The 27,677-nt window shown below is 48.6% G+C and overlaps 7 protein-coding genes across 7 annotated transcripts in view; 3 read left to right on the top strand and 4 right to left on the bottom strand.

Moving 5' to 3' along the window:
* The first annotated feature begins 208 nt into the window (after positions 1-208).
* On the top strand, positions 209-2,380 carry Pmar_PMAR006993 (hypothetical protein). The gene has a single exon (XM_002783419.1). The coding sequence runs from the start codon at positions 991-993 to the stop codon at positions 2,257-2,259; it is 1,269 nt and encodes a 422-aa protein (XP_002783465.1). The 5' UTR covers positions 209-990; the 3' UTR covers positions 2,260-2,380.
* Positions 2,381-12,235: 9,855 nt separating this feature from the next.
* Positions 12,236-12,532, top strand: Pmar_PMAR006992 (hypothetical protein; the record flags this gene model as incomplete). The annotated part of the gene is made up of 1 exon (XM_002783418.1): positions 12,236-12,532. The coding sequence occupies one exon, from the start codon at positions 12,236-12,238 to the stop codon at positions 12,530-12,532; it is 297 nt and encodes a 98-aa protein (XP_002783464.1).
* A 1,933-nt stretch (positions 12,533-14,465) lies between these two features.
* Pmar_PMAR006991 (hypothetical protein) lies at positions 14,466-14,961 on the bottom strand (the record flags this gene model as incomplete). Its single annotated transcript, XM_002783417.1, has 3 exons — positions 14,466-14,567; positions 14,626-14,671; positions 14,786-14,961. The coding sequence occupies 3 exons, from the start codon at positions 14,959-14,961 to the stop codon at positions 14,466-14,468; spliced, it is 324 nt and encodes a 107-aa protein (XP_002783463.1).
* A 226-nt stretch (positions 14,962-15,187) lies between these two features.
* Positions 15,188-17,657, bottom strand: Pmar_PMAR006990 (conserved hypothetical protein; the record flags this gene model as incomplete). Its single annotated transcript, XM_002783416.1, has 9 exons — positions 15,188-15,334; positions 15,383-15,641; positions 15,684-15,873; positions 16,558-16,774; positions 16,836-16,931; positions 16,973-17,030; positions 17,105-17,215; positions 17,258-17,464; positions 17,509-17,657. The coding sequence occupies 9 exons, from the start codon at positions 17,655-17,657 to the stop codon at positions 15,188-15,190; spliced, it is 1,434 nt and encodes a 477-aa protein (XP_002783462.1).
* A 611-nt stretch (positions 17,658-18,268) lies between these two features.
* Positions 18,269-20,239, top strand: Pmar_PMAR006989 (heat shock protein 70 precursor, putative; the record flags this gene model as incomplete). Its single annotated transcript, XM_002783415.1, has 1 exon — positions 18,269-20,239. The coding sequence occupies one exon, from the start codon at positions 18,269-18,271 to the stop codon at positions 20,237-20,239; it is 1,971 nt and encodes a 656-aa protein (XP_002783461.1).
* Positions 20,240-21,745: 1,506 nt separating this feature from the next.
* Pmar_PMAR006988 (hypothetical protein) lies at positions 21,746-22,906 on the bottom strand (the record flags this gene model as incomplete). Its single annotated transcript, XM_002783414.1, has 1 exon — positions 21,746-22,906. The coding sequence occupies one exon, from the start codon at positions 22,904-22,906 to the stop codon at positions 21,746-21,748; it is 1,161 nt and encodes a 386-aa protein (XP_002783460.1).
* A 902-nt stretch (positions 22,907-23,808) lies between these two features.
* Positions 23,809-27,677, bottom strand: part of Pmar_PMAR006987 (conserved hypothetical protein) — a gene marked incomplete at both ends in the record, with an annotated part of 6,830 nt that continues 2,961 nt past the window's right edge. Inside the window, 10 exons of the mRNA XM_002783413.1 lie at positions 23,809-24,048; positions 24,092-24,145; positions 24,199-24,273; positions 24,960-25,035; positions 25,082-25,139; positions 25,195-25,332; positions 25,628-25,739; positions 25,972-26,056; positions 26,485-26,595; positions 27,092-27,159. Coding sequence (XP_002783459.1) covers positions 23,809-24,048; positions 24,092-24,145; positions 24,199-24,273; positions 24,960-25,035; positions 25,082-25,139; positions 25,195-25,332; positions 25,628-25,739; positions 25,972-26,056; positions 26,485-26,595; positions 27,092-27,159 — 1,017 coding nt within the window. The remainder of the gene's footprint in view (positions 24,049-24,091; positions 24,146-24,198; positions 24,274-24,959; positions 25,036-25,081; positions 25,140-25,194; positions 25,333-25,627; positions 25,740-25,971; positions 26,057-26,484; positions 26,596-27,091; positions 27,160-27,677) is intronic.

Genomic DNA, 27,677 nt, shown 5'->3' with positions numbered 1-27,677 from the left:
CTTTTATTCAGGTACGGCTTCGCTTCAACATGCGACAACGAGGAGGATCCCACCAGCATTGCGGTGTCGGACTGCGAGTTCTACGATATCACTGGCAACGATTCCCGTGCATCTTTCAAGTCACAGACAAGTGCATGCAGCAAGTCGCAAACCCATGATAAAGAAGAGTTGTGAGGTCTCTCGGTTTTTGCTCAGTTTTCGTTTATCTTCAATACAGCGGTCTAAAGTGTATGCTCCGTTAGTTCACTGGCTGCAGTGCCAGTGGCACTGTGCCACAGCAGCCGTACTGGCGTGAATGGCCAAAAAACCATCAACGGGACAGTTATCAATACGTTAGTGTCACTCATTCTATACGTGAGGCCTGCATGAGCAATCTAACATTTAACGATGGCTATCTTATCTTGATCATGGAGGTGTACGTCTGTAGCGAAGCCTGTAACGAACTCGTCGACTACAGCTGTGTGTGAGAGTACCGAATGTAGCACCCTGCGCTGAAGGAAAGGGCTACGCCCTGTTCATTTCCCCGCTAATACGGTGACCCGGGTCGGGTCACCTGACGTGGTCGGTTCGTTCTGGACTCGCTGGAGCGATTTCATTCCTCATTTTTTTCCTTTCACCTTGCTTCACTCTCAGAGAGCGTATAGTTCCAGTTGCGATATATGATACTTCATTGAGGCTTACAACGTGGACGGGGCTAGTGTGTTTTCAGTCGGTGTTGCTGCTGGTTGGGACAGCTATTCACGTCTCCTCAGAGCCGCAGTGAAATTTCACTTGAACACGTGAGTTGGGAGTGATCAACTGCTGGTGATCATCTTCCCTTGTCTTCAACAATCGAACTTCCATTATGGAAGTCGTCAAACAGAAGCTGCGTCGATACTGCTAATTGCAGGCTGATATTCCCTGCTTTGTTTAGTTGATCGTAAGTTCTTGATTTAAGCGCACGCGCAAAAACGCGTGTGGACGTTTTGAAATCTTGCAATCTTGCGGTTCATGAGATTGTGTCGCGGTGACACGCGTACGCTCATCACACGCATGTTTTTCGACAGCACGGATCGCACACACACTGGGTTTCCGACCATTGAAAGGATGGTTAGAAACGACTTGGACAACTTTGACGACTTCTTACTTGGAGAAGCCCGTGTTACGCTGCCAATCGGTCAAGCGATGGATCATGATACGGTGTCCTTCTCCCCTGTTAGGGGACATAATCAGCACGCCATGAGCACGGACCACGTAGCAGGTGTGTCCGTCGGCATGATGGATTACATTGGTGGACAGTACGCTCAAGACGGTAAGGATATGACTGGTGTTCGTAGCAGTCGTGAAGTAATGGCGGAGCCTTTCCCGTTCACAGGGGAGCCCCTCGGGGCTGGGGGAGGGGCTCTTGATGTGGCTGGCTCGCCAACCTCATCATTTCCTGCAATCAATATGGATCTACACGGGGGGTATGACTATCGACTTCTCTCTGGTATTGCTGATGGTGGTAAGATGGTAGTCCTTCCATTCGATACTGGTTTGGGTGGATCCATCCCGATGGGTTATGCTTCAAGGCCAGGAGTTGCTCCGGGAGGAGGACCATTTACGTCACTCCCTGATATGACTGACGTGACAACGCCGTTCGTTGGTCACCTCAGCAGTCAAGGAACGTATCGTTATCCTCACCAGCCGAGCCTTTCTCTGAACTCTGCATCACAGAGTACTGCCATCCCATATAAATCATCTATCAAGGTGATACGACGAGTCAACGGTTACGTCACAAGTCTGCGAGCAGGGCGGAAACAGGCTACTGGTCCCTATCGGTCGACATTGGAAGAGTGTCTCCTCGATCGAGAGCGGATTCGTAGAGTGCAACGCGAAGGAGGCCTGTCTAATGCTCAGCTCCTGGATGTAGTTGAAGAGATGAAGTGTGCCGCAGAAGGTAGCGGTGCTAGCAGGTTTGGGTCTCGCAGGAATCAGAAGTCGGATTATACGGCACCAGTGGGGGTAAGACGTATGAACAAGGGTTTCCGAGCCAGTGTCAGAGTCGATGGTCGTGAGGTTTATGGCCCTTTGCGAACTGATGTGGAAGAGGCGGGCAAGGACAGAGCTGAGATGCTGGGCTTAAGGCATGCATTGGATGTCCCTAAGATGAGGGAATTCGTCAAGTCGTTAGCGAGCAGAAAGGCCAGGATCGATCTGACCAGCGGAACCTCGATTGCCGAGACAGGGTCCGCACGACGGAAGCATTCTCATGTCCTGCCAACGCAGCTTGGATTATGAGTCTTTTTCAGATATGTTGTTCAAAGAAAACTTCGTATTTTGCTTCCTTGTAAAATTATATAATTTTCACTCTCAGAATCATCAATCATAGCGGGTTGGCCTTTTTTGCGATGTCATTATTCTCCGTTTTCGCACACGATCTCTGGTAGAAGACTTTTCCTACACTCACTCGTTTGGTTGTTATGAGTCAAACTTGCGAGCGATTCAAGAAACCAGTGCTATGAGGGTCACAAATGCTACGCGGTAATCACAACAGCGAGATGTGGAGTTTACGATCAGACATGGGTGTTGAATAACCTTCAACGGCGAGCCTCGCACGAGGGAATCCCACTTGGAGTTGCTCGACAAAGCTGTGCCATTCACTCACACTAGGTCGTTCACTCGTACTGTGTCGTTGATTCGTGAATTACCATGTCCTTTTCATGCACTGTGTCGTTTACTTGCACTGTGGAGATTACTCGCACTATGTCACCATCTGAATCGAACATCGATCTCTCCGAACAGCGGAAAGGTGAGGGATGACACACACATCGACAGTTATCTGCGACGGAATCCATGACGTCAGTGCGAGTACAGTGTATCGCATTCGACTTTCTGAAGTGTGGCCTCTTTCAATCAGCAAGGCAGTAGTAACTTCGATCACGCCTCCCCACCGATGCTCTGTATTCTTGTCCTACGGTCTGGCACAAGAGTTCTATGGCGCTCTCTAAACTTAGAAAACGGAGTCCGGAGCCGATACGTATATACGGAAATACTCTCGCTAGCTGGTCTCCTTCCAGGAGAGTGGCCTGTCGGTCAGTTCATGCAGGTCTATGAACATTCCATTCCGAGCGCTCCGAAGATCCCTGCGTCGGTCCTCTTTCGCTTAAGAACATGGTTTCGAGGATGGCGATCAAGGAGTACGATGATCTGCTTGAGTTGATACGAGGCGTTGGTGTTTTAAGGGCTATCCTAATTTGGGGAGGGAATTGTCTCATTGCCATCTATAAGGGTGCTGCAGTCGTTCATTTTAGTGAAGATATCCTTCTCCCCTGGACATTATACTCGCCAAAGGTCAAAGGAGCTGTCAACGCGCAGCGACCATTGTCAGCAACCATGTCACTGCAGATACGGAATGATGAATCCGACCAGCGCGACGCCTTCCCACTAGCGCTGAGTTCAATATAGTTTTACGCGACGAACATTCATTTTATTATCGATAGAGTTGCAGAAGCATCGCAGAGAGAAATATCTCGTCGTTTCTGTTCAATAATTCTTAGCGAGCGTGTTACAGTAACACAGTAACTATCTGTGTTATAGTACTACTACTATTATACTACTGTGTGATAGTAACTATCAATCGCGAGTTCGGTTCTCTCTAGCATTTTGAATTATGTCTTCTGATAACCCAACAACTCTGTACGGCAGCACAACAGGTGGACAACTACGACCGATAAGCTGCGAGATTCGCCAGAATTTGCACAAGCGGCGTCGAAAGCCACTACTGCTGTTGATAACCCTCCGCCGTAACTTCTGTGGTCGGTGTGAACGGTGAGAATGAAACCGACCGACCGTCACTAGCATCGCGATCCGCACCAAACTGAATAAAAGCCGAGTGTGTCTTCGGTGAAAGCCCTTCCCTACTCCCCAGCCTGTCCGTCGTAAGAAGGTCGCTGTGAGCTCTTGGTGACGTTCGCTCTGAAGAACAGATCCATTGACCTGTACAAAGAAATGTCAGGAGTATTGAAGGCTAGTGAGGCCCACTTTAAAATAATACACCAAAGTAATAATGCCTGTCGTCATCATATACATGCCAGAAATGACGCAAAAGAAGGCCCAAAAACTGAAATCGACTACGCTCGCATTTTTCATGACCTAGTGGACAGTACGCTGAATTCACTCTTATGGAAATATCGTCGCCGATTCCGGCCAGGGCACGGCTGGTCGGATCAATCTTGTGAGAAGTACTCGACACATAAGTGTAATTACCGCTGCATATCATACCAAAAACCTGCCACATCACTGTCGTGCGATAAAAAAATATAACAATTTCTTACTATGTAGACGAGAGCTCGGCCCAACAGAGATGTCATGAAAGGTGCTACAGCTCGAAGCCGTTTGTGTGCCGGAGAATCACGAGGGCTGACACTCGTGAGATAACATCATCGCACTGCATTGGTGAGCTTACCAAACCTCAGCGACGATGCCCGACGCTCCGAGAGCAGCACATATGCATGTTTCTGCCATGTTACGCATCATTCTCCACACGGAGTATTGTGGACAGAAAATGTATCTGGGGACATAGCATCAGGTGAGCACTAATAATAAGAACCCAATTGCGCTCTAGGATGTGAGCCATTGATAAAACTCATCCTCCCCGTTAGTACGATAATGAATGTGTGCACAACATAATGCACGCCCCGCATCCCGAGAAAGGTAGAAGGCTCTCAATGACCTGTACAGCCCTAAGTGTTGATATCGGTGAGATGAGCCAGTCCATCTTGTTCACACAAGCTGCCTAAGGCGAACCTTGCGGGAGTTATGGAGAAAGACTATAAAGCTGCAATTCTGATATTATAATCCCCATAGGCTACAGTTGACTGATAGAGCATACCACTAAGTTAGGTCTACAGAGAAGGCTGACGAAAGACCGCCGCCTTAACAACTCAACACTCCCTCATCACCTTGTACTCAACACGCTGAAAATCGATCCAATCTCACGGGACCAATAACAGAGAACTACTCCCAGAGAAGCTCCTGATAATATGCGTAGCGATAACAAGTATATAATACGAAAAGCAAGTCCGTCGTTATTGAACCATACGGGACTCGTGACGTTTGATAACAGCGGAGTTAGTATTAGTTATTGCTTGGAATGAAGTCGTAGTTTTTCTCACTGAAAAAACCAGCTTGAATTGAATGGAAAAAATTTGTGAAAATTTGGAAAAAATTCTGGCGAGCGCTATGAGTGCGCGCATCTTCGGGTGATATACAAAATCCAAGGGAGACAAGTCAAAGGGTAAAATTGAAACCCCACCCGAAACCCGACAAGGCAACCAGAAACCCGAACTGCTGAGAGCGAACGACAAGCCTCCTTGGATTTCATCATTCTTGCTTGGATTTTGTAATTTACCCGCGCATCTTCAAAGGATCTGAGGAAAAAAATGAACTCCTCACTATATTCAGTGAAAATGCTGAGGGACGAGGCGTTCTTCTCAGCATCACGTAAGTTCCGAGCGTCTTTGAAAATCTTATCCGAGACAATATATCTATGGGTTGAAACCAAAAGAAGCGAGGTCCATCAAGTACGCGTGAGTGCTCTACGAGAACTCATTGGAGTTGCAATTCACGCTGCACATTGCACTCCCCCGTTTCAGGGGTCCCCCGGAGAAACTGCACGGAAGTTCCGTGAATCTCACTGCTCAACGCTACCAGATACCCGTGATCAAACAAAGTCAGAAACCACCAAAGAACTACAGAGCAACACCAACGCCACAGTGCTGATGGCGTAGGAAGTGAAAATTTGCCGAACTTCGGCAGGCACACACCACCCTAGAATGTCTCTGATATGGTCAACGGACTCTACATCTGCTATTCAAATACAGAACATATGTAATTCGGAACGGCATGTGACACGGCGTGAATATACCGATGTTCCTACTGAGTTACTCGTTTTGAGTAGGTTCCGGTTTAGAGTTGATACGTAGAGGGTTGTTGGGTCGATTCTTGATGACGATATGTACGTTTTTTAAAAACGTTTTACTAAAAACGTTCACTAACGTTTTTCGTTAGTTAAAAAACTTTTTTTCGTGAACTTTTTTTTTGCGACACGAACTATGGAGCCGGATCCGTTTTACTTTTTCCCGATTATGACGGCCACGCGCTCGAACCGGATTTGTTGGGTGCGCAAATTCGGTGCTTGAGCGAGCGTGCTGGCTACGGGGTAAAGTTTTTCGGATTGCACTCCGGCAGGCAGGGATATGTAGCAAGAAGGTAAGGGTTTAAGGGTTCGGGTTCGGGTTCGGGATACTTACTTTCTTAGGGCCCTGGAGTATTTTCGACGAGGTCAAAACTGGGACGACCTTCGTGCGAAGCTCGTGACTCATGAGTTATGGTACGCCGATTCCGATGCTCCTAAGTCGTATATCGACTTAAACATTCGGAGGTTTGCTGGACACAAGAAGAGGGAGTTTAACAGACTCTCTCGAATTGTGCTCCACGATCTTCTCCGTTTGTGGAGCGTCAGACCGGCGCACCTGACTGCTCGCAGTCGAGCTACGCCCGAAGATAGGCTGGTAAGTCCGAAGCCTATCCCGAACCCTAGATCCAAAACCCTTTTCCTCAGGTATTCTTGCATGACCACCATGCCAACACCTTTCTGAGAAGGTTACTTAACATTCCAGAAGGTGGATTGGCACGAGGCGATTACGACGCTCTTTACAGTGCCGCGACTTCAGCCGTCAAATGGTTGAAGTATCTCGGCCTGTGGGAGCAGGTGGAAGTGCAAAGATTCGGTACGATCCGACCTAGAGCGGTAAGAAACACGAATCCGAAGGAACACTCCAAAATTGTTTCCTTTTCAGGTAGTTCGTTTGCAAGACGCTCTAGTGTCCAACATGGCTGCTAGAGCCCTGGAGGGAAGAGCCGCTCTTCAAGAGCGGAAGAAGGGAGGAGAGCTCAGTCAAGACGTACGGCCCCTACTGTTTCAACAACAGTATTCGGGTCGTACAACTTGGCTGCTCTCGAGGAGTCCCGGTTGGAAGCGACGCGGGCGCACAGCCGACATGTTCGGCTGGGGAGAGTTCATGGAACCTACGTGAACCTCCAAGCGCCCGGGAGATTGGACTCAACCATCGAGGCCAACCTCCCCAAGGCGTCGCAGATCCTTGCAGGGAATGGAAGGATCATGGAAGGAGAGGCTGGAAGCGAGTAAGGCAAACACACGTTCGGGTTGGAAGGTCTTTGATTGTGCCTCTTTTTCAGACGTACAGCTTCTGGACAGTCGGGATCGGACCACTCAGTCCATTCCGACCGTGAAGCCGCCCATCGACCTCGCCTTCAAGATCGGGGCCCCCATCCTGCCGTCCGTGACCTTGAACCGCGTCGTGGCCCCCGTGCTCGTCCTTACCTACCCGAATACGAGGTAGAACGAGACGGTAGGCGTCACAGGTTAAGGAGTCCGGGTAGGGTTTTGGGGAACTACCTGCTAACTCCACCTCGACATCACCCCCCTGCCCGGTCTCCTCGTCCTCCCAGTCACAGCGGTCTTCACCTCCCACGGCGACTAACTCCACTCCGACATCATCTATTCGGTCGGCCTGCTCGTCCTCCCAGGCACACCAGTCCTCACCTCCTCCGGCCACTAACTCCACCCCGACATCATCTATCTGGTCGGCCTCCGCGGGTTCCAGAGTAGTATTAGAGGGTTTTTACGAGTTCGTGGATGATCTGCCACGAGGAGTGAGTGCCAGGATAGAGCCCCCCACTCCTCCGTCCCTTTCCCCGCAATGGCCTGAAGAAGATTTACCGACGCCAGAGGTTCCTCCGCCAAGTGAGCCCTCCTCCGCCGGAAGCCCAGCCCGGCCCGCCCCCGCAACCCCCTGACGTGGTTCGAGGGAGACGGGGCAGCCACCGGAACGCCTGCAGGACGTATTCCGGGGAGACCGGAGAGAGAACCGGAGCGAGTGACCCCAAGAAGCTCGCGACTACAAGGGCTGGCACGGCAAATCGACTTTGGTGAAGAAGAAGAGAGAGAAGAAAAAAGAAGAAGAAAAGACTAAGAATGGCGAGAAGATAGATATACAGAAGATAACGATGTCCATCATGATAATGTGAATATTGATGTTCGTGTCGCAAAAAACGTTTTCCGTTAAAAAACGTTTTTCGTTTTACTAAAAACCTAAAAACGGCTTTTAGGATATACTCTTTTGTGAGTATACCATTATGGTATGCTTACGAATGTGCATTAGCGCGCGAAATGACTACGGTGGATCATCAATGATGATTCATCATAATGGACGTGCATGTGGACGTGTAGTGTAGTTCACACAATGTACTCCACATATCACACAGTGCACGTAATCACACGCAATGGGTCAAGTGCTTAGCGCTCAACCGCGCTTTACACTCGTGAAGTGCAGTGAGAGCATCGCACTTCGCGCAGTTCGTGCTTTCCACTGCGTGCATTCCTGCAGTGCACCCAATGCGGGTGCATCTGCATTGCACAGAAGGTAGAGTGGAATACAATGAGTCAACCAATAGTCCCCGCATCCAGCGAAATCGGGACTCCTCATAGAGTTCTCCGCGATCCCCAAAACTGTTCCACCCATATTCATCCTTATCATGAACTGTTTCGAACGACGTTCCCACTCTTCTACCATAAGTCGATAAAATCAAAGGAACTGAGGGAAATGTCTACTAACAACACGACCGGATTACTGTCAGGAGTTTCGGAGTGAAGGCAGAGGAGTGATATCCGCTGAATCGAGGGAATCTCTCGTCGGAGAATGGTCCGTTACTAACGGGCTGTTAGAGGCTCGCTAGCTCAAGTGAGAGTGTCACGCGCTTGAGTTTCCCACGACACCAAGTTCGCAGTGAATTTCTCGGTCCGCAACGGAGCGAAAGAGTGGAACATCACGGACATTCTGTTCCTGTTCTGGTGACCAGGAAACAAACTGATCATCTAAGCCGCCTGGATGATCAGTTGAATATAACAATTTGCTCTTTTCATCTTGGACGGGAAGTGTCCAGGACCTCATCAAGACTTGGTGATCAAGTCGTCGAGGATGTCCTTCCAACTCAACTTTCGGCCGACCGTTGTGAACTATAGAGAAAATACAACGCCTCCATCGAATCTCTGGCCCCCGAGGTCGGAAGCGCAACTTAGCCTGCCATAATTTTATATCCGCCAAAATGAGAAGTAATATGTTCCAAGAGCCATTGCGTTCTCGTGTGATTAGATTAGATACCAGGCTAATGGTATGCAAGACTGAAATTTAGTCACTGAATCTTGGAAGGCGCAAGATAGGTCAGCTTATTCCCACGGTATTGGCCCCACACTAAATCTCACTAGGATGGAGCAGTTAGTTTCAATGTACGTCTTGAGCAGTCGGGAAAGGCCAAAATTCCTAAGGAGTTCCCTGGCGACTCGCCAGTGGCGAGCCGAATGGGTTGCGTTCAGCGGTTCAGTATCGCCTGTGCTCATCGTTCAATTGAGACCATGTCACTGGGGAGCACCCTCAGCCTATCGGTCAAACTAACAGCACAACTCTCTAGAGCTGAGCGAACATCGACAGACACCTCAACAAAGAGCACACATGCGCGGACACCGAAGGCGACTCGCCTTCAGATCCATCCTTAGAAGAGATTAAGAGCGCGAGCATCGATAGCACATGAAAAAAACTATGTTGTATCGTGCCGATGCTGCCGACGCCGGATGCACATCGATCAAACATAGTCGCGGAGAAGGCCCTAAGCCTTAGGGATCGAGTCTCCGCCGCTTCGAAATTGGCCTCGAGCCTTCGTCCAACAAAGTTCGTCGTAAGCCGTGCGACTGCGGTAGTGCGTCATCCGGAGCAGGCCCCGAGGAGTGGAGTAATTCAACACCGTTCTGAGTCGATAAGCGCGGCGGCGAAGTGACCCGCCTAGCATCGTTCGGAGTGATATAGAGCATCATGCTGTCCAAGTTCAAGAACGTATAGTAGGCGCGGAAGAACGGGTGTCCAAGGTTGAGTAAGGTGTTCGAGGTCACGAGTAGGTCAAGCATAGATTCCCCCCAAAGGTGTTGACGAATGTAATGCCTCGGCGAGATCCTAACAGGGACAGGCCGTGCATCAGAGTCGTCGATCAAGTCAAAACTCAGCACAGGAAGGTGGCGTAAAGCTCGTGAGTCGGCCCATACCATACCCAGCTCATCCACTCGTAAGGGCTCGGATAGATAGGGGCCATATCTCTTAATCCTACATCTCATTTCACTCAATATCAGTTCGTACTCCCTATTTGTGAGAGCCAAAAGCGAAGCTCCGGTATCCACAATGACGTGCGCGAGCTGACGGGAAACGCCCGAGGGGTCACGGAAGGCGCCTCTCCTACGACGACGATTCCGGTGATTGACTGGCTTAACCTCGGACCGCAGAGAAGCGAGACACCGGTGGAAATACGTTGGGTGTGATGTGCACTTCACTGAAGTGAGTTCTGTTAGGCTCTTTGGGCTATTGCCAAGAAATAGGTTTCCGGTTATGCCTCTGCCTGTCTCCCTCGCTTCAATCGCCACAGAGTTTTCGCTGATAACTCTATGCAATTTTAACTGCTCTAGCATGGAAAGCTGTTCTCCACCGAGAGCTAAGCCCAAGATGCCCTTGGGCGGCATTTTCCGTAACGGGCTCCGAAAACTGATAATGAGGAAAAATTTAACTTCGATATCACTCACCTCGCCAATGGATAGTGTTCCAATACGGTTGACGTACTCCATCGTATCCCCATCGAGGTAAGTGATGGTTTTCCCTGGCTGTTCAGAGATATCATTACAAGGCTGTGTAGGAGGACAGAAATAGCATCCTGTTTCCAAATCACGACACGCTCCCTTGCCGTGTGCTTTCTCATAGGCCTCGCCGGACACAACAAGCCAATGAGGCGTGGCTGAATCGAGGAATAACTTGACGGTGTGACCATCGAGAGTAATCGGCACAAGGTTGTTGTCGATGTCTAAGTGTAGTGGAGCCGATGCCCCGTGGAGGACCAGAAAGGCGAGACTGCACGAGGCAAACCATGTATCCTTCATAGAGAGAACTGAAACCTTCCTCTGTAGCAGGCACTCGGCAGGAACGAATATGAGACGCTTGTCTTGAATGGAACATCTCACTGTCGAATGGAGTTGGAGAAGTCCATTTAATGGACGCCTCCAACTCGACTCAACTGCGCGGATACCATGGTTGGGAATAGAAACTATTCTCACTTCCGGCTTTGGTGAAAAGTATCGGAACAGACGGGAAATTCAACGCCTTCGCTAGTTAGCGAACAAATCATTCTGAGGTAGCGCCTACAGTTCCTCGCGAAGTGAAATGAAGACCTTTGCAAACGATGCAGGTATCCTGAGTAGATGGCGATACACACATAACATTTCTAGTCGTTGCAGAGTTATATACGCATAGCGCTGAATGAGCATGGACTAGGATGGAGAAGAGTAAAGATGCCCCTCACAGCAGAGACAAGGAGTCTCGCTCGTCCTGAGAAGTACGACAACCCATTGAGAAATCCCAAGCAGTGCAAGATCATTGCGTGTAGCCGTTTCCTTGTTTCTTGCGTTGCTATAGCTTGTTAGCTTTATATGCCTCTCAGATTGTAAGCTTACCTCAGCTTGGAGCGTTTCTCAATTCCACGTACTGGAGCGATCATTCTGCTAAATCTCAACCATCTGGTCTTCGGTCTGAGTTGCGCTGGATTAGCAGTGCTAATTTAGCACACTCGACGAACTGTGGAGGAAAGGACACCAGCACTACTAGTATTCCTTCCTAGATCGACCGATATCTGCACAGATGATCTCGAAGCAGTCAGACAGGCAACAATATCCTAACATATGTTTCCTCTGTACACCTGGACGCGACACCATTTGATTCAGCCCGGTCTGCCTCACAGTCATCAACTTATGAGCTCACACCAACGGTAAGCATGACTAGGCAAATGTGTCTCTTATCCTAGCCCTTATTGGGTTGACTATATCCGCTCCTAGGGAAGAATATAATACATTACGTGGATCATGGTAGATGGGCCTCTCAAGTAGTCGAGGACAGGAGGAGCAAGAGGTTAATGAATACCCAATGACGTCGCTCGCATTAATAGTATATTCGTTGGCCCGCTCATAGCGATGCTCATCGAATTGTTTGCTGATCGATTTAACGTGCTTCTCACAAGGGCGAGAGTTGCTGTCGGCAAGAGCGTAGGCATTGTGGCAGTGTATTTGGGAACTGACTTCCATTCGCAGTTTTCATGCCTATGTATCATGCCGATTAAAATCAAACTTCCCAACGGTACCAACCTAGGGTCGGTCGCAAAGCACTTCCGAAGCTCTCTTAAATTACCTCTATCGGTCACAGAGAAGTTGAAGGCTTTCAAGAGGACGGAGACGGGTGCTAAAGTCAGTGAGAGTTGGGCTCACACCAAAGAGGCAGCGTATGATGCCTACATCAAGAATCCGGCATGTTATAGGGGAGGAGGTGGGAGTGTTCATACTAGAGGGAAGCCGGGCACTCCATCGTATTACCGAGCCATGCATCCTCAACGTATAACTTACCAGTAAGAAGGGCTACAGGTTGCATACTTCCTCGTAGCTCGTCGTCTTCAACTGACTGGTGGAATGAGCTGGATTCAGTTTGGCAGTGTAGGTCAATATGCACATGTATCGGTGACAATATGAGAGGAGAAATTCCTTTTGGTTTCTGTACATTTCCAGCCGATATGAACTTCTGTGATTAGCGAGGAAACTCCAGAGCTTAGTTGAGGAAAGCGAACAACAACACTGCGGGCAGCAGATTTGAACGATTTTTTTGCCGACCTGTTGCTCATTGTGACTGCGGGTGCCGACTGTAGTAGCGAATGTGAAAGGCGATCGCCTAGAGTGTGAATCAGTATGCAGTTGGATCCTCTTCAGGCGACAGAGCATGATTGTCGGCGGGGTAACATTGGCAACGGCAGTGCTACTCTTTCTGATGATCAAATATAGATTCAACGACCAGCATAGACAGAAGGAGTACGACGAGTTCCTCGCCAATCGATCGGCAATCCCGAGGCCGCGTGGTCAGGCTAGAGGTGTCTCTGAGACCTTCTACAAAGACTCATGATTATTGTGGTTTCAGTGATTAAGAATAGTGTAGTGTTCCAGTAGTAGGAGGAACTCGGGGAGGAACTTCAAGCAAGCAAGAACGATCTGGTTAGACTTTGATGGCTTCCTTTCCTTTGTTGGGGGATGTCCTGAAGACTGGGCCTGTTTCATAGGAGCAAATTTCGCCTTAAACTTAAGTAACGCCTCAAGTATACCTCAAGTAATTGGGACATTCTATTTCACTACTTAAGTAGGCACGTTAAGGCGCCTCAAGTTAAGGAGCTCCTTAAGCTGCTTCTAAACGTTGTGAAATGAGTTGAGTACTTCTTAAGTATACCTTAAGTAACTCCTTAAGTTGCTTCTAAATTTGAGGCGCCTTGAATTAAGTATCCTCGTGAAACAGGCCCACTATAGGCAAACGAAATCCACTATACTGATACTAAAGCTACTAGTGTTGTATGTTCTCCCGAAGGATCTTTCACCGGCGACACTCTAGTCAGTGAATTCACCTTAGTTCATGAATAGTTCTTCTCGAGTGCGAGGACTGGTCTGTGGGATCTGATCGGATCATTGCGCTATTCTAAACTCTGCTGGAGAGAGAGATTTGTTCGACTGCTTACTGAGTACGTAGTGGAGAAATCTAGCTACGTAGTTCAACCGCATCCTCTTCCTCTCTTGAGAGGTCTCATCCTATATGCGAGTCCACAAGGCAATATTACTCACTATGAACCCAACGGCCTGGTAAGACAGATTCACAACTATGGTAGCAGTGATGAATTTAGCTTTTCAAAAGTATTCTGTACGTATTTTGGGGTTCTCGCAGAGGTCGATCTCTGCCGCTGCGACCGGTACTGGCCCACTTCCACCGTAGAGTTATGTAGGTTGAAATAAGTATAGTACATCCTGAAGAAGGGCATGCCGAGAGACACAGTGTCAGAGTCGGTAGGCTCAATGGACAGCATGCGCCACAAGCTCGAGTACGCTTCGGTGTAGTCCGCAGGGGGCAGCACCAAACAGGCCTCAGCACCCTCGTCACCAAGATCGAATTGGATGATCGGCATGTCCTTCAGGCGAGTATTGTGGACTAATCCCTCGTAACTTCCCGGGGAGTCCCCTGTCCTCTCCAGCATTCGAATGAACTTTGTAAAATGTTTCGCCGGGAGCCGAATAAGAGCGTCTCCAGTATCGAGTATTGCGGGTGAGTTGTGAACTTCGATGAACATGGAATTCTCAGTCGCTACGCTTATCCTGCCAAGACGTACTTGATAGGGAGCTATTGGCAATACAGGCTGCATCAGTTTAATCGACTTCATCGCGCCAACTTCACAAGAACCTCTCCCGCCGAGAGTCAGGATTCCATCGAGATGTGTCCCCTTCCCAGGAGTACACACACTGAATGACTTCTCATTGATTATTCTAGCTTCGTAGAGTTGAAAGACAAATGACTGAACTGCACCTGGGTGATAAGACTGGCCCAACCCGACAAGGCCATGGGGTTCCTCATCAGGCGATGCTGCGTTAAAACCGATGATGAGCCCGAAAGTTGCCTTGTGAAGCACTCGATCGCCCACCTTTATCGTTCCCTCATGCATGACGAAGATAACCTCAGTCTTATCACTGAAACCAACGCTGAATTTTCGAGCGGCTCGATGTAGGCCACAGTCATTCGGACAGGAATAGCATCCTGATGGCAGCGCCGCACAGCTTTTCCCGATGTAAGTTTCCTCATACCACTCCTTGTACACAACGAACAAAACCTGACTGCCAGTGTCCACTGTCAAACGCTGTTTTTGACCGTCGAATTCCATCACAACAGAGCCACCCTCAATTGGGAGGTAGACTTCGGCATAGACCAGCCACTGTATGAATATAATCACCGGAGTGAGAACTCTGGTGATTGATGACATGAAGTACGAGGATTGTGACGGATTCTCGTGTCTTCTTGGGTGAAGGTTGAGACAACCAAGTGACGAGACGGGTGGGAGCTTTTTACGTCTCGTCGTGTGGCGAGAGGCGCTTTGAACCGCACAGAGGAAAGACTCTGTCTCCCACTAGTTTTCCACGCGTTTTTGACTGGGTGAAAACTCAACCTTATAACAAGCAGAAACCAAACAGATGAATGATGTCAACAGACTAATTGCTCTTCCAGAATGCATAGCGGAATGTGAGACTGACCCTCGGACGGTGTTCCCTCTTTCGAGACGGCACACTGTGCTTCCACAGCTTTTGTGTGCTGCCTCCCATCACCAACAGCGACCCACTGCGCGGCGTTAGCTCCACCTACATGGACTCATCTGGTTGCCGCATTAGTCACCCTAATAACAGTACCTTCTTCTTATCCCTCTTGGCGTCCAGGACAAAGTCTCGCTCGGCCCCAAGGGACACGCACGCAATTGATGGGTTCACTCCAAGGACTTTCTCATCGTCCGAGTGCAATCCAATACTATCAGACCCGTCCCGGTAGTAGTTAAGTACACAACAGTTGAACTCTTGTCCACATGCCTCACCCACTGCCTTCCTTAAGCGGTCTATAACGATCGGACCCCGCCTCCACGGTGAAGGTACCCTCAGGGGCCCTCCAGAGTATCTTACCATAGTTCTACTCAACGAACTCGTATCAACCTACTACCTATACTGTTGTCCATCATCAGCATAGAAGGCAGTCAGCCTCCGTTCCAAATGCTCTTTCCCGAATATCTTAACTTTCCCTTGCTCCCACAGAACTTCGTTTATCAATTCTTTTAATGCATCAGCAGGATTCTCCACAAATTTCGGCAGATACGTCAACCAGGACCCCTCGTGGTCCAACGGCCATCGGTCTAACGCAGAATCGCCCCTTAACATTACACTCTCTTGCGGTCCTTTCCTGAGTCGTTTCCGCGCTGGAAGCTTCTCTATCGAATCATCACTGTCCTCAGAGCTAGAGCCCAGCTCTACCACCCCAGTCGCTGTGTTAGACATTTATACAGTCTACGATGAGACTCCACCCACTATAACGCGAGACGGCCGAGGTCAACTGCAATAATGATGACGGAGATGATGAAGAATTATGGTAATAGTCCAAGGAAGATGATGACATTAGTGATGACGTATAGTACCAAGATGCATTACTAATGTACTAGGTACTCAACAACAACAGCCGTGAAATTTCTACAAAGAAAAAAAGGGAGAATGAGCAGGGCGGTTTGCCACTCCAGTGAGTAGCAAAGGTGAGAATGTGTACTTTCAAATGAAACTATCTCTACAATGAGACTGCAAAGGCAACGGCAGAAACATAGGGGCTCTTTCGAGACCGATCCTCCGACGCCAGATGCCCGATCGAGACCACCCCGACTTGGGATCCATCTCCATCCTTAGGAAGCCTATATCGCTATTCAGAGGGGCCACCGTGCTAACCTTAATTTCGAGTTCGCCACTTCTCGAAGGCCAACTACTACGATTGTGAACTTCTGACGCTCGCCGTCTATCAGTACTTGTCTTGGAACTACTCCTCGGTTTACTACCGCCCGAATTTGCGCCCCTTCGACCTTGAGCCTTCTTAGAAGGAGTCTTGGCAGAGTTTTTCTTAGGCCGACCACGCTTCCTCCTTGTCGAGGTCTCGACCCCTGCGCTCTTGTCAGATACTACAGAACCCTCTCGGGCTTCTGGTATCCGCGAACTTCGACGCACTGCGCCCTCGAGGGCCCAGTCCGGCAAAGCCCCGTTCAGATTGGAGTCGATCTGAAAGCAGAAAAATCAACAACATCAACATGGGTATCGAAAACGGCATTGAGCTGCTCACATCGTCATCAGCATCGGTACTCGAAGTGAATTCATCTCGGAAACGTCGACGTCTCCGTTCACCAGGGTCACCGTCCGTGCTACTCTCAGTGGGAGACTGCAGCATGATGAAGATAAAAACAAACAAGGGGAGGGTACCTTCCGAGATCGTCCCCGAGGTCTACCCGACTTGGATTTCTCCGGCTTGGTCCGCTTCCTGACGAATTATCATTAACATGATCACATTCTTAATACGCTCGAGGAGTGATATAAAGTGAAAGCCGATATTACGATGTCAGATGGTCATCTCGGAGCTTTCCAGAGGAAACGGTGAGGATCTTCGGATGGAGTTCTTCCTCTAAACTGAGTGAATCGTCGATTGCGAACTTATTCCGAGTTGACCTGCCTCGCCACATAGATGGTTCGCATCCAGACTTGCACTACCTTCTCTCAATGAGCAACTCTTCGTCATCAATGAGACCATTACCACCACAGCTAAGCCCCGATGAACTCGATGGAGCTGAAGACGCCTCGGGCTGCCGGGGACGCTTCCGCTTAGCTTTCTCAGACTTCTTGTCCGATGAGAACGAAGTCTTCTTCTTTTTCTTCTCCTTACCGTGCTTATTCCGACCCTTTCTCGAGCTGCCCAACCTGCACGGTAAATGATGAGCAAAACCACATCCAAGTCCACCTACCGGTCATCGGCCCCAGGAGCAGTATCAGGGCGAGGCCTACGACGGTCTTGAGGAGGCTTGACAGCCCTATGACCATCCTTAGAGCGTTGCTGTTGTTGTTCCTTCTCTCGCTTCTCAGTCTCGGCGATCAAATTAATGTAATACATCATTATACGGTCCTCTGAAAGCCAATACCAACATTTTCCCAATTCACAATATGTGGCGCCGCTGCTGCTGTGAACCGTGACCGACGCCTACCCGAAGACGTCATTCCGAGTTGAACGTGGATCCAAGCGGCAGTTGTGCGTGTCTCAAGACACACTATATGAAACAACTAAAACAGTGGAAACTCGCATAGCGACTCCAACCGTGATACTAACAAACACGAGGCGGACAGGTGAGAGGAACAAGACCAGAGAAGTGGCATGAGCTGCATGGACACGACCTTCAGATTGGCTCACACAGTGCCATGATCCTTCTGCGCTCGAAAGTTGATGTGCGAGTGGTATCACTGAAAGGGCGGCAGAGTAGAGAATATTTATTTGAGAATAATGACAAAGAGTTTCCAACGTGTAGACCCTCCCCGAAATTCTATTTTTCCAAAAGTGAAGTGATGATGGAAAGATACCTTCGGATTAACTAGGCCTCGGCACTGTTCCCACAATGAACGAACGCTTACGAACAAACACATCATGGAGGCTTGAATAGTAGATCGATTAGAAGGGCGCGCGCAGTTGCCAAAGCCGCTGACCACACCACGTTAGCTATTCTATACTTTGCAATGAAGTTCCTTTTACCTACACTTGCCTTGGTGGCAACCTCTGTCCTAGGGGCTAAGGACAGCAATGAAAACATTGACGGCCCCGTTATTGGTATTGATTTGGGTACTACCTACTCCTGTGTGGGAGTCTACAAAAACGGCCGTGTCGAGATTATCCCCAACGACCAAGGTAACCGCATTACCCCTTCCTACGTCTCCTTCTCGGACGACGATCGCTTTGTGGGCGAAGCTGCTAAGAACGAAGCTGCCGTGAACCCTCACAACACCGTGTTCGATGTGAAGAGGCTCATCGGTCGTCGTTTCAACGACAAGACCGTTCAGAAGGATAAGAAGTTGCTACCGTACAAGATTGTCAACAAGAATGATAAGCCTATTATTGAGGTCGAGACTAAGGGTGAGGAGAAGTACTTCAACCCTGAGGAGATCTCTGCTATGGTATTGGGTAAGATGAAGGAGACTGCCGAAAACTACTTGGGCAGCGAGGTTAAGAACGCTGTTATCACCGTACCAGCTTACTTCAATGATGCTCAAAGGCAGGCTACTAAGGATGCTGGTACCATCGCTGGTTTGAACGTCCTCCGTATCATCAACGAGCCCACGGCTGCAGCTATCGCTTACGGTCTTGATAAGAAGAACGAGGAGAACATTCTTGTGTATGATCTTGGTGGTGGTACTTTCGATGTGTCACTGCTGACTATTGATAATGGCGTGTTCGAGGTGGTTGCTACTGCTGGTGATACTCATCTTGGTGGTGAGGACTTCGATCAGCGTGTTATGGATCATTTTATCAAGATTTTCCAAAAGAAGAATCACAAGGATCTTCGCACTGACAAGCGTGCCTTGGCCAAGCTTCGTCGTGAGGTCGAGAAGGGCAAGCGCGCTCTCTCCTCCACTCACCAGGTCCGCATTGAGATCGAGAACATCATGGATGGCATTGATTTCTCTGAGACTCTATCTCGTGCTCGCTTCGAGGAGCTCAACGCTGATTTGTTCAAGAACACTCTAGGCCCCGTAAAGTCTGTCCTTTCCGATGCCGGCATGAGCAAGGGCGATATCGACGAGGTCGTTCTCGTCGGTGGCTCTACTCGTATCCCCAAGATTCAATCCCTTATTAAGGACTACTTCAATGGCAAGGAGCCCAACCGTGGCATCAACCCTGATGAGGCTGTTGCTTATGGTGCTTCTGTCCAGGGTGGCATCTTGAAGGGCGAGGCTGGTCAGGATCTTCTGCTATTAGACGTGACTCCTCTTACTCTTGGTATCGAGACTGTTGGCGGTGTCATGACCAAGATCATCGGTCGCAACACCGTTATCCCGACGAAGAAGTCCCAGACCTTCTCCACTTACCAGGACAACCAGCCTGCTGTCAGCATCCAAGTCTTCGAGGGTGAGCGTCCTCTCACCAAGGATAACCATCAGCTTGGCAAGTTTGAGCTTTCGGGCATTCCTCCGGCTCCCCGTGGGCAGCCTCAGATCGAAGTCACTTTCGAGATTGATGCTAACGGTATTCTCAACGTCAAGGCTGAGGATAAGGGTACTGGAAAATCTGAGAAGATTACCATTACTAACGATAAGGGTCGTCTCAGCGAGGATGAGATTGAGTCTATGATCAAAGATGCCGAGAAGTACGCTGAAGAGGATAAGAAGGTGAAGGAGCGTTTGGATGCCAGAAACGCTTTCGATGGCTACCTACGAGCAATGCGCTCTGCCGTCGAGGGCAGTGGCTCCTTCAAGGGTCTCGGTGATAAGATGGACGAGGACGAGAAGAACGAGGTCCTCGATGCTGTTAGTGATGGTGAGGAGTGGCTCCAGGCTAACGGTGAGACGGCTGAGCCTGATGAGATCAAGGATCAGCAGAAGGAGGTCGAGGGTGTTTGCGCTCCTATTGTTTCCAAATACTACAATGCTGGTGCTGCCGACGAGGAGGATGAGGACGATGACGATTACTACGATTCTCCTGATGAGTTGTAAAGTGTGTTTATCTGTGTTTCTTCTTCCAAACACTGTTTTTCTACTGGTTCCTTTTCGTGCTTAATATCGCAGCGCGCCTCGCGTTGAGTGCACACGTCCTAACTGATTGAATAGCCAGTCTCGAATGATGAAAAGTGTCTAAATTGGAATTCCTCGTTTCAGTCAGAGCACCTCGCTCGATGCTGATTGAGTACACACCATTCTGACGAGATATACTGGTAGAAGCATCAATGATGAAACGTGTCTAAATTGGAATTCCTCGTTTCGGCCAGGCCTTGGTCGATGCCGATCTTAACACACTGTCTGAGATGCATTAATGATCCCGATATTTGGGTGATAGTCAAAGAGGAGAGAAAACAGTTGGTTGTCTATGATGATACGTGTCTAATTTGGAATTCCTCGTTTCGGTTAAGGTTACCCTAATGCCGATTTTTACACACTATCTGAGACAATGCCTTGTTATAGAGCAACGCCACTAGTAAATAATCTCGCGGAAAAGCATATCTTGAAAATCATCCACTGGTGAGCTGCGAGTGTGAAGAATTCTCGACCTTGCTGGCCAATTTAAACATACTGGGTCGTGCTGGGAAGAACTCTAGGGAGAAGCCACATTCATGAGCCAACATGGCCACCATTGGAGGATTATCTCAAAACATCTTTCCCCGGGACACGTTAGTTTTCGGACATCAATCCTTTCACTGATTGTGATACGTTTCGGCATTCCTGCGCAGTACAGTGTGTAGCGTGTTACAAATTCGAAAGTTGTACAAGATGTGATCAGCCATCACAGGGGCTCATCAAGCGTCCCCTCCTTATTTCCCGTCCAGACTCATTCCCTTAGGCCGTTCTGGCATGACGGTTGTGATTATACGATACGAAAAATGACAGGTCGCAGCACAGAATCACTGACCAAGTTCACTTAGGGCTCCATTACTCCCCAGACACGTTCTGCTATTCACAAGGTTCTCCTGAACAATTTCTCTTGCTATCCATTACCCACAGTTGACTCGCAATCTCAAAGCAAGGAAGTGACGGAAACAGCAGTCAGAAAGATATGTCATGAATTAGCTATACTAGGGCGACCATAAAGAACTTCTCTAAGGTAAGCATGTTGTGCATGCTTATGAGTAGGCCAACTGTCCCATCTAATATGCCGTACATCGTACCCGAGATGAGTTAACAGCCGATGCTTCAGCTCAGTCGTCACTGTCGGGCGCTCAGACCTAAAGTATATCTTCATTCCCTCGAGTGTGTCTTCTACGGTACCCGTTGATGAAATGCCGTGGCCCATCAATCTCAAGCAACTTCCTCGAGCCCGAGATGGCGATGTCGATCACATAGGGCTGCTGTAACGCTACCTAAGGACTAATCAGAAAGCCATCAGAAGACCGGCATACCTCCAAAGTGTGCGACACTCCCAGATCCGTAAGCTCCCGAGAGACCACTAAGTGCTGCTGCGAGGACATTGCCGGGAGCGCATCATACTGATTGTTGACCCGAAGCTGATCAAAACAACATCGTTATAGCCGCAAACAGTTCGTCTACATTTACCTGGGAGACTACAGCCAAGAAGTCTCGCGATTTATCGCTCAACTCACACCATAAGAATGGCCGCTCTAGTCTGATATGCAGCTCGATAACACAGAGATTGATCTGGCAATACGTGTCCAACGCCGACGGGCTAACGCCAGAATGAGCCAAGTATTCGAGGACACTACGAAGCAGGGCCTCCTTGAGCTCAGCGAGGGCGAGTCGACGCTCGCTAGGGCGATGCCGACACACCAATGATAACATGAGATGGTTGAGAGTGTCCACCAGAGGCTTCGACGGCCGAGATGGCCATTTATTCATCTCTGCTGCTACGGCACTCATCATCTCGTGAAATCGAGGGTGTTCCTCTAGGTCGAGTTTAGTGCAAATTTGCAGCAAAACCGCTAAGCGGAATGCGCAGACTTCCCCCTGTAGTTCATGAACAGCAGCGGCCTCCACTAAGGTACCAAGGATTTCCCGATCAATGCAAACACTGAGGTTTCCCATGATACCGAGAAGAGCCCGAATCGCATCAAATTGGTTGTCGTCACCACCAAGCAGCATAACCCGTCGCGCCAGACTCGCCGCCAAGTCGTTACTAAAGATGCCGACCCTCTTATAGGCGCCACAGAGAGCAATGATTTGATAAGACCGCATTTGCCCAGTCCTATTCACTAGGGCAGGGAATGCATTCTCGAATATGTCCTGCATACCAGTCTCGTGTTCACGCACGCCAAAGTTGGCCAGTGTGCTGAGAAGCCTCGCAAGATCGCGCCCGTTGGCTTGGTCCAGCAAGTCTTCCTGCCGGATTAGAACACGCCGAGCCAGTTCCCGAGCGCCCTCCTTGTCATCGTTGTGAGCAAATGCGAATACCAACCGCACAATATCAGGAATCGGTAAGCGCAGAATATTGCGGGAGACCCAATCTCGGCAGGTGGTGAAGTACTGGTCGGATTTGCTTCTCTCTGATACTTGCATGAACGCAGTTTCACTCATGGCCTTCATCGGGCACTTCCTGGAGGCTCCTTCGAACTGTTCACGATGTGCTGGAATGAGGCAACACAAGCCAGGCCAGCACGCTGTTGCCTTTGCTCCTACTGGGACAGCTGCATGCCGACACAGCGACACAAGGGACATCATCAAAAACAACAACGACAATCACGCGATAATGATGCTGTGATATCACTCAACAACCCTCAGCAGAAAGTTGATAAGATGCTGAACAGTGCAGTGTACAGAAACAGGGCTCATTTCTCGCCGCCCGAGAAAGCACTTCCAGCAGCGCAATGAAGTTCAACTATGATCATGTCGTGAATCGAGCTGGAACTGCATATGGCTTTCTCAGACATCTATCGAGCGGCTCGAGTGTGGGAAAATGTGCACATGGTCAACCACATGTGTTGGTGAGAAAATGAAAATTCTGAGGAAGATTCTCATTGGCTTGTGTACACTTCTACCTAAGCTCAGCTGAGGGGAGTGAACATATATTCCAACACCCATCTCTATAAGAAGACGATGATTTCAAGAGGCTCGACTGATCGACGTTCCTCCAACAGAGAATACATCTGCTGCGACTCACACGTTTGTACGCATTCATCACCCTACAAGATCGGATGACCTCATAGACGCCTGCGAACTACTTGGTGTATGTTCACTTCGCAGCACACTTTCTAACATCGTTATATACGAAATTCATCTTACGTAATTTGAAATTACATAAGTTGTTGAAAAGTGATGTCGAAATGACTTGTTTCGAAATCTGTGACCATAGCCCTCCGCTGACCCTCCGATAACTAAACTCGAAACACAACATGAACTATGGGGAAAACAGGTCATATATTGTTAGTGAGGAACTATCACGAACCCGATTACGCAGGCATGCCCCAATGGGACAACAATAGAAAAGTATGACATATATTCACAACGAGTCAAGGCAGTAACTAAAGTATTGCTTTTGCCAAAACCGAGCCAGTATCTAATCACACACAACTCCTATGCCTCTTCAATACTCTATTATAATGAAATGCATTCCACGAAAATCACAGCTCACCCGATACTGAACTGCCCATGTCCCTCGCTGCGAGAGTGCCCTCATGACAGGCCTGTGTCACCGGGCTAGAAGTAGCGGTCGAAGGTGCCTCAACAATCTTCTTATCATTTTTCCCCACTATACTCTCTGACAGCGGCTCGGCAATAGTCTCCTCAACTTGCCGCGGATCTGCTGAGTCCTGGCCAGCTTCTTGCGGGTCAACTGCGACTGTAGTGAACTTCTGAAACACCTTCAGTAAAATTGGCAATCGTGGCAAGCTCAGAGATCCCCACCTGGTTCCTGAGGGCCCGCAGTTCCTCCTCAGTATCCCACTTGTCCTCCAACGCCTACAACAGTAACACAGCTGTACATGAGCAACTACGGCTGAGAATAGCAGAACTTTATTCAGATGCGTCCATAGCTCATCGTGTTGTTGTTGGAGTTCCTTCAATTCTTGTCGAAGTCGATCGGTTGCCTAAATCGGAAACCTCCAAACACGCATAGACTACCGTGGCACGGATGATCTCGAAATATGGCCGTTCGCCTATACAGTGTGAACCAAACCGTTATACTAAGTAATATCAACATGATAACAATGTGAATCGATTGACAACGTTGCAGAAGCGTTACATAGTCTATAATTATATTCCCTAATTGGAGGAAGCCATCTCGAAAATCTAGATATGCATAACTGTTTGGTTCACACTGTACGAGCCACGTATTAAATTGAACAACACTATAGTGACTGCCAACAATAACCTTGCAGTGTGGGAAGTATGCACATAGTCAACTACATATGTATGTTGGTGAAAATATGAAAATTCTGAGGAAATTTCCTGAAAGTCTTATTGGTTTCCATACACTTCTACTCCAATTCATACGTAAATTTCCATGATAAGTGAGGAAACCGTATTCAAACATTGTAAGGAAAGCGAACATATACTCCAATAATGCGAGGAAAGCGAACATATACTCCAACACTGCGAGGAAAGCGAACATATACTCCAACACTGCGAGGAAAGCGAACATATACTCCAATAATGTGAGGAAAGCGAACATATACTCCAACGCTGTGAGGAAAGCGAACTTATTTCCCAACACTGTGGGAAAAGCGAACATATACTCCAACACTGCTATCCCCCGTCCCCTTCCCGCCCCTACCTTGGTAGAATCCTCTCCAGCACTACCATTCTGATGCTCCTGAAGATCAGCCCTCAGTCCAGACAACTCCACCTCCCTAACAGACCCACTCACTCGCCTCCCATCAGGACTACTCCACGTACCGACTCCTCAACTGCCGTTTCAACTCTACATTCTCCTGAGCCAAGGCTTGGATAACTCCTAAGACGAAATAAGACGGTTTCCTTCGAAAAGAACCTAAAATTCCTCAGCCTACCACGTGATGCCTCCGGAGAGCCTCCATCATCTCTTGCTTCACAATCTTCAACTTTTCGCCTCAACTCGGCGTTCTCCGTCTGCAGTCGCTCCACTTTTCGCGACAGCTCCTCAAGCTTCTGTTTTTCCTCCTCAGAGTCTACAGTATGAAAAAGACTACTAGAAAATATATTTTACAATCCGCTTCGCGGGAAACAATAGTTTCATCGTAGACGGTGTAAGGGAATGTTGAACACAATGATCTCCTGTAATTTTAGATTCTTGTGATGCTTGTCTCCCTTGCTGGCCTAGCGTATATTTTATGACTACTGTATTGATCATAAGCTGAGAACCTCTTGTTAGTAACTCTTGTTGAGCTATCTAATATTTACATGGAGTATTACACCACTTCACGTTGAACGGGTGAAACTCCAAACCCCACCACGCACTCCTACCAGGAATCAGCAGCTCTTCATCTCCACCAGGAGTCGGCAGGCTGGACTGCTCCTGAAAATCATCCACCTGCTTCTGGAGCTTCTCGACTTCTTGACAGAGATCGTCGCGTTCCTAAAGATAACAAGTTTGATTTCTAATCTCTAACTCTCCTCAGCTCACCAGTGTTGGAATATATGTACGCTCTCCTCAGCTAAGTTCAGGAGTTTCCTCATTAATTATAGGAGTTTACATACAAATTCGGGTAGAAGTGTACAGAAACCAATGAAAATTTCCTCAGAATTTCCGCTAAAGTCATATACGCATGTAGTTGACCATGTGCATATTTCCCCTCACCGCAGCTCACTTCAATGACAGCATCCATCTCATTCTGCATCTCCTCATTCGTGTTCAACAACGCAACATATGCCTCAGCGGGATCCGTACCGTACCTGCGACAACTCGCATACTATCACAAGAAATCGGTGTGCGAAAATACACACATGGTCAACTACATGTGTAGAGGACATTTGAGAAAATTCTGAGGAAAATTTAGGAAACTCTCATTGGTTTCTGTACACTTCTACCCGAATTTGTATGTAAACTTCTATAATCAGTGCGGAAACTCGTGAACTTAGCTGAGGAAAGCCAACATATTTCCCAACACTGCCAGAAATAGTGAATTCTGGTCAGTCCAAGAAAGCCGACTACATGTGTCGGTGACGAAACGAAAATTTTGAGGAAATTTTTGGAATTTCTTGTTGGTTTTCGCTACATTTCTACCGTAATTCGCATATCAACTCCCATAATCAGTGAGATAACATATATTCCAATACTTCCTCTCAAAATGGCATTCAGCCTGCTTCTCACAGTGGCCTACATTTTCCTCACAAGTTTCATCAGCTCCTCCTCCTTCTGTTTGGATCCATCCCTTTCTGTCAACAGTTTCTTCTCAAGTGCCAGCTTCCTGTCCAGATCCTCCTGGAGATATCTAAACCACTCAATGATCAATCACGACTTCATCTCCGGAAGAGGCGCCGCCCTATTTCGTACGATGGCCACATGGGCGCATAGTAGCTTCGATCGAGTCGAGATCCATACCGAGTGTACCCTTATATTAGTATTTCTGCGATTGAGGCGATATATTCGCGCGGATGGTAGACAATTTCATCAGGACTACTGGCAGCCTGCGTCAAGCTATCAGTCTGAGCAGGGCTATGTCGTCGAGATGGCAATAGGCCCTGCCGCGCCCGAAAAAGGAAAGGCGTTTCAAAACCTCATGAGCACCTCCCTAGGGGAGTTTATGACCTAAATTTCGCACAAACTCGGCCAGCATCATCATAAAGGCAATATTGGGTCCTTTTCGTGGCGCGTGGAGGAAGATGTGACCGACGTCTGTGTACTCAAAGAGTGCTCACGAGGTTTCGAAACACCCTTTACGTAAAAAAAGGCCTCTCCAGAACTAGCCCTACAGACTAACGTATTACGCAATATCATTTCGCATGGTTTCCATATCAGCATACGCCGCGCGGAGCTCTTCCTTGCTATTCGCCAACTAAAACAGCTCCGAGTATCCAAAATCGATCGCCCCAAAACACTTCCTACTTCCCGCTGGACTCTAACCGCCTTTTTCAAATACCGTTTCACTTTCCGTAGTAGTAAGCGTATCACCACAGGATCCGACCAGTCAGCCCCGTCCATCGCTGATAGGAGCTCCGAACTCTGTCCCCATACCACACCTCGCGCAACTTCTCTAACCCCATCCTGCCTACCTCATCCACACTAGGAGCAGCTGCCGTATAGCTACTACACTCATCACTAGAAGCAAGCTGGTCATAGTACCGCTCCATCGCTGAATCCTGTACTGGCAAAAACACTTGCGGACTCCCTTCCGACTCCCCAGGAGGTGCAGTCTCGAGAGCCTGGCTAGGCATCATAGGAAAACCAAAGCACAACCTTATTCCATACCACACCATCTCCACTTCAACGCAAGTCATGTCCGACTAATCATGAATCAGACTGCTCACAGTGGTTCCCGACCATACACCCAACATATACGCATACGAGCACCCA

This window comes from Perkinsus marinus (genome assembly GCF_000006405.1).
Source record: "Perkinsus marinus ATCC 50983 genomic scaffold scf_1104296937060, whole genome shotgun sequence".
NCBI classification, from domain to species: domain Eukaryota; phylum Perkinsozoa; order Perkinsida; family Perkinsidae; genus Perkinsus; species Perkinsus marinus.
This window is presented reverse-complemented; position numbering and strand designations above follow the sequence as displayed.

Excerpts from the sequence above, each read along its gene's own strand:
- Pmar_PMAR006993 (XM_002783419.1), top strand. The coding sequence starts at position 991 with ATGAGATTGTGTCGCGGTGACACGCGTACGCTCATCACACGCATGTTT.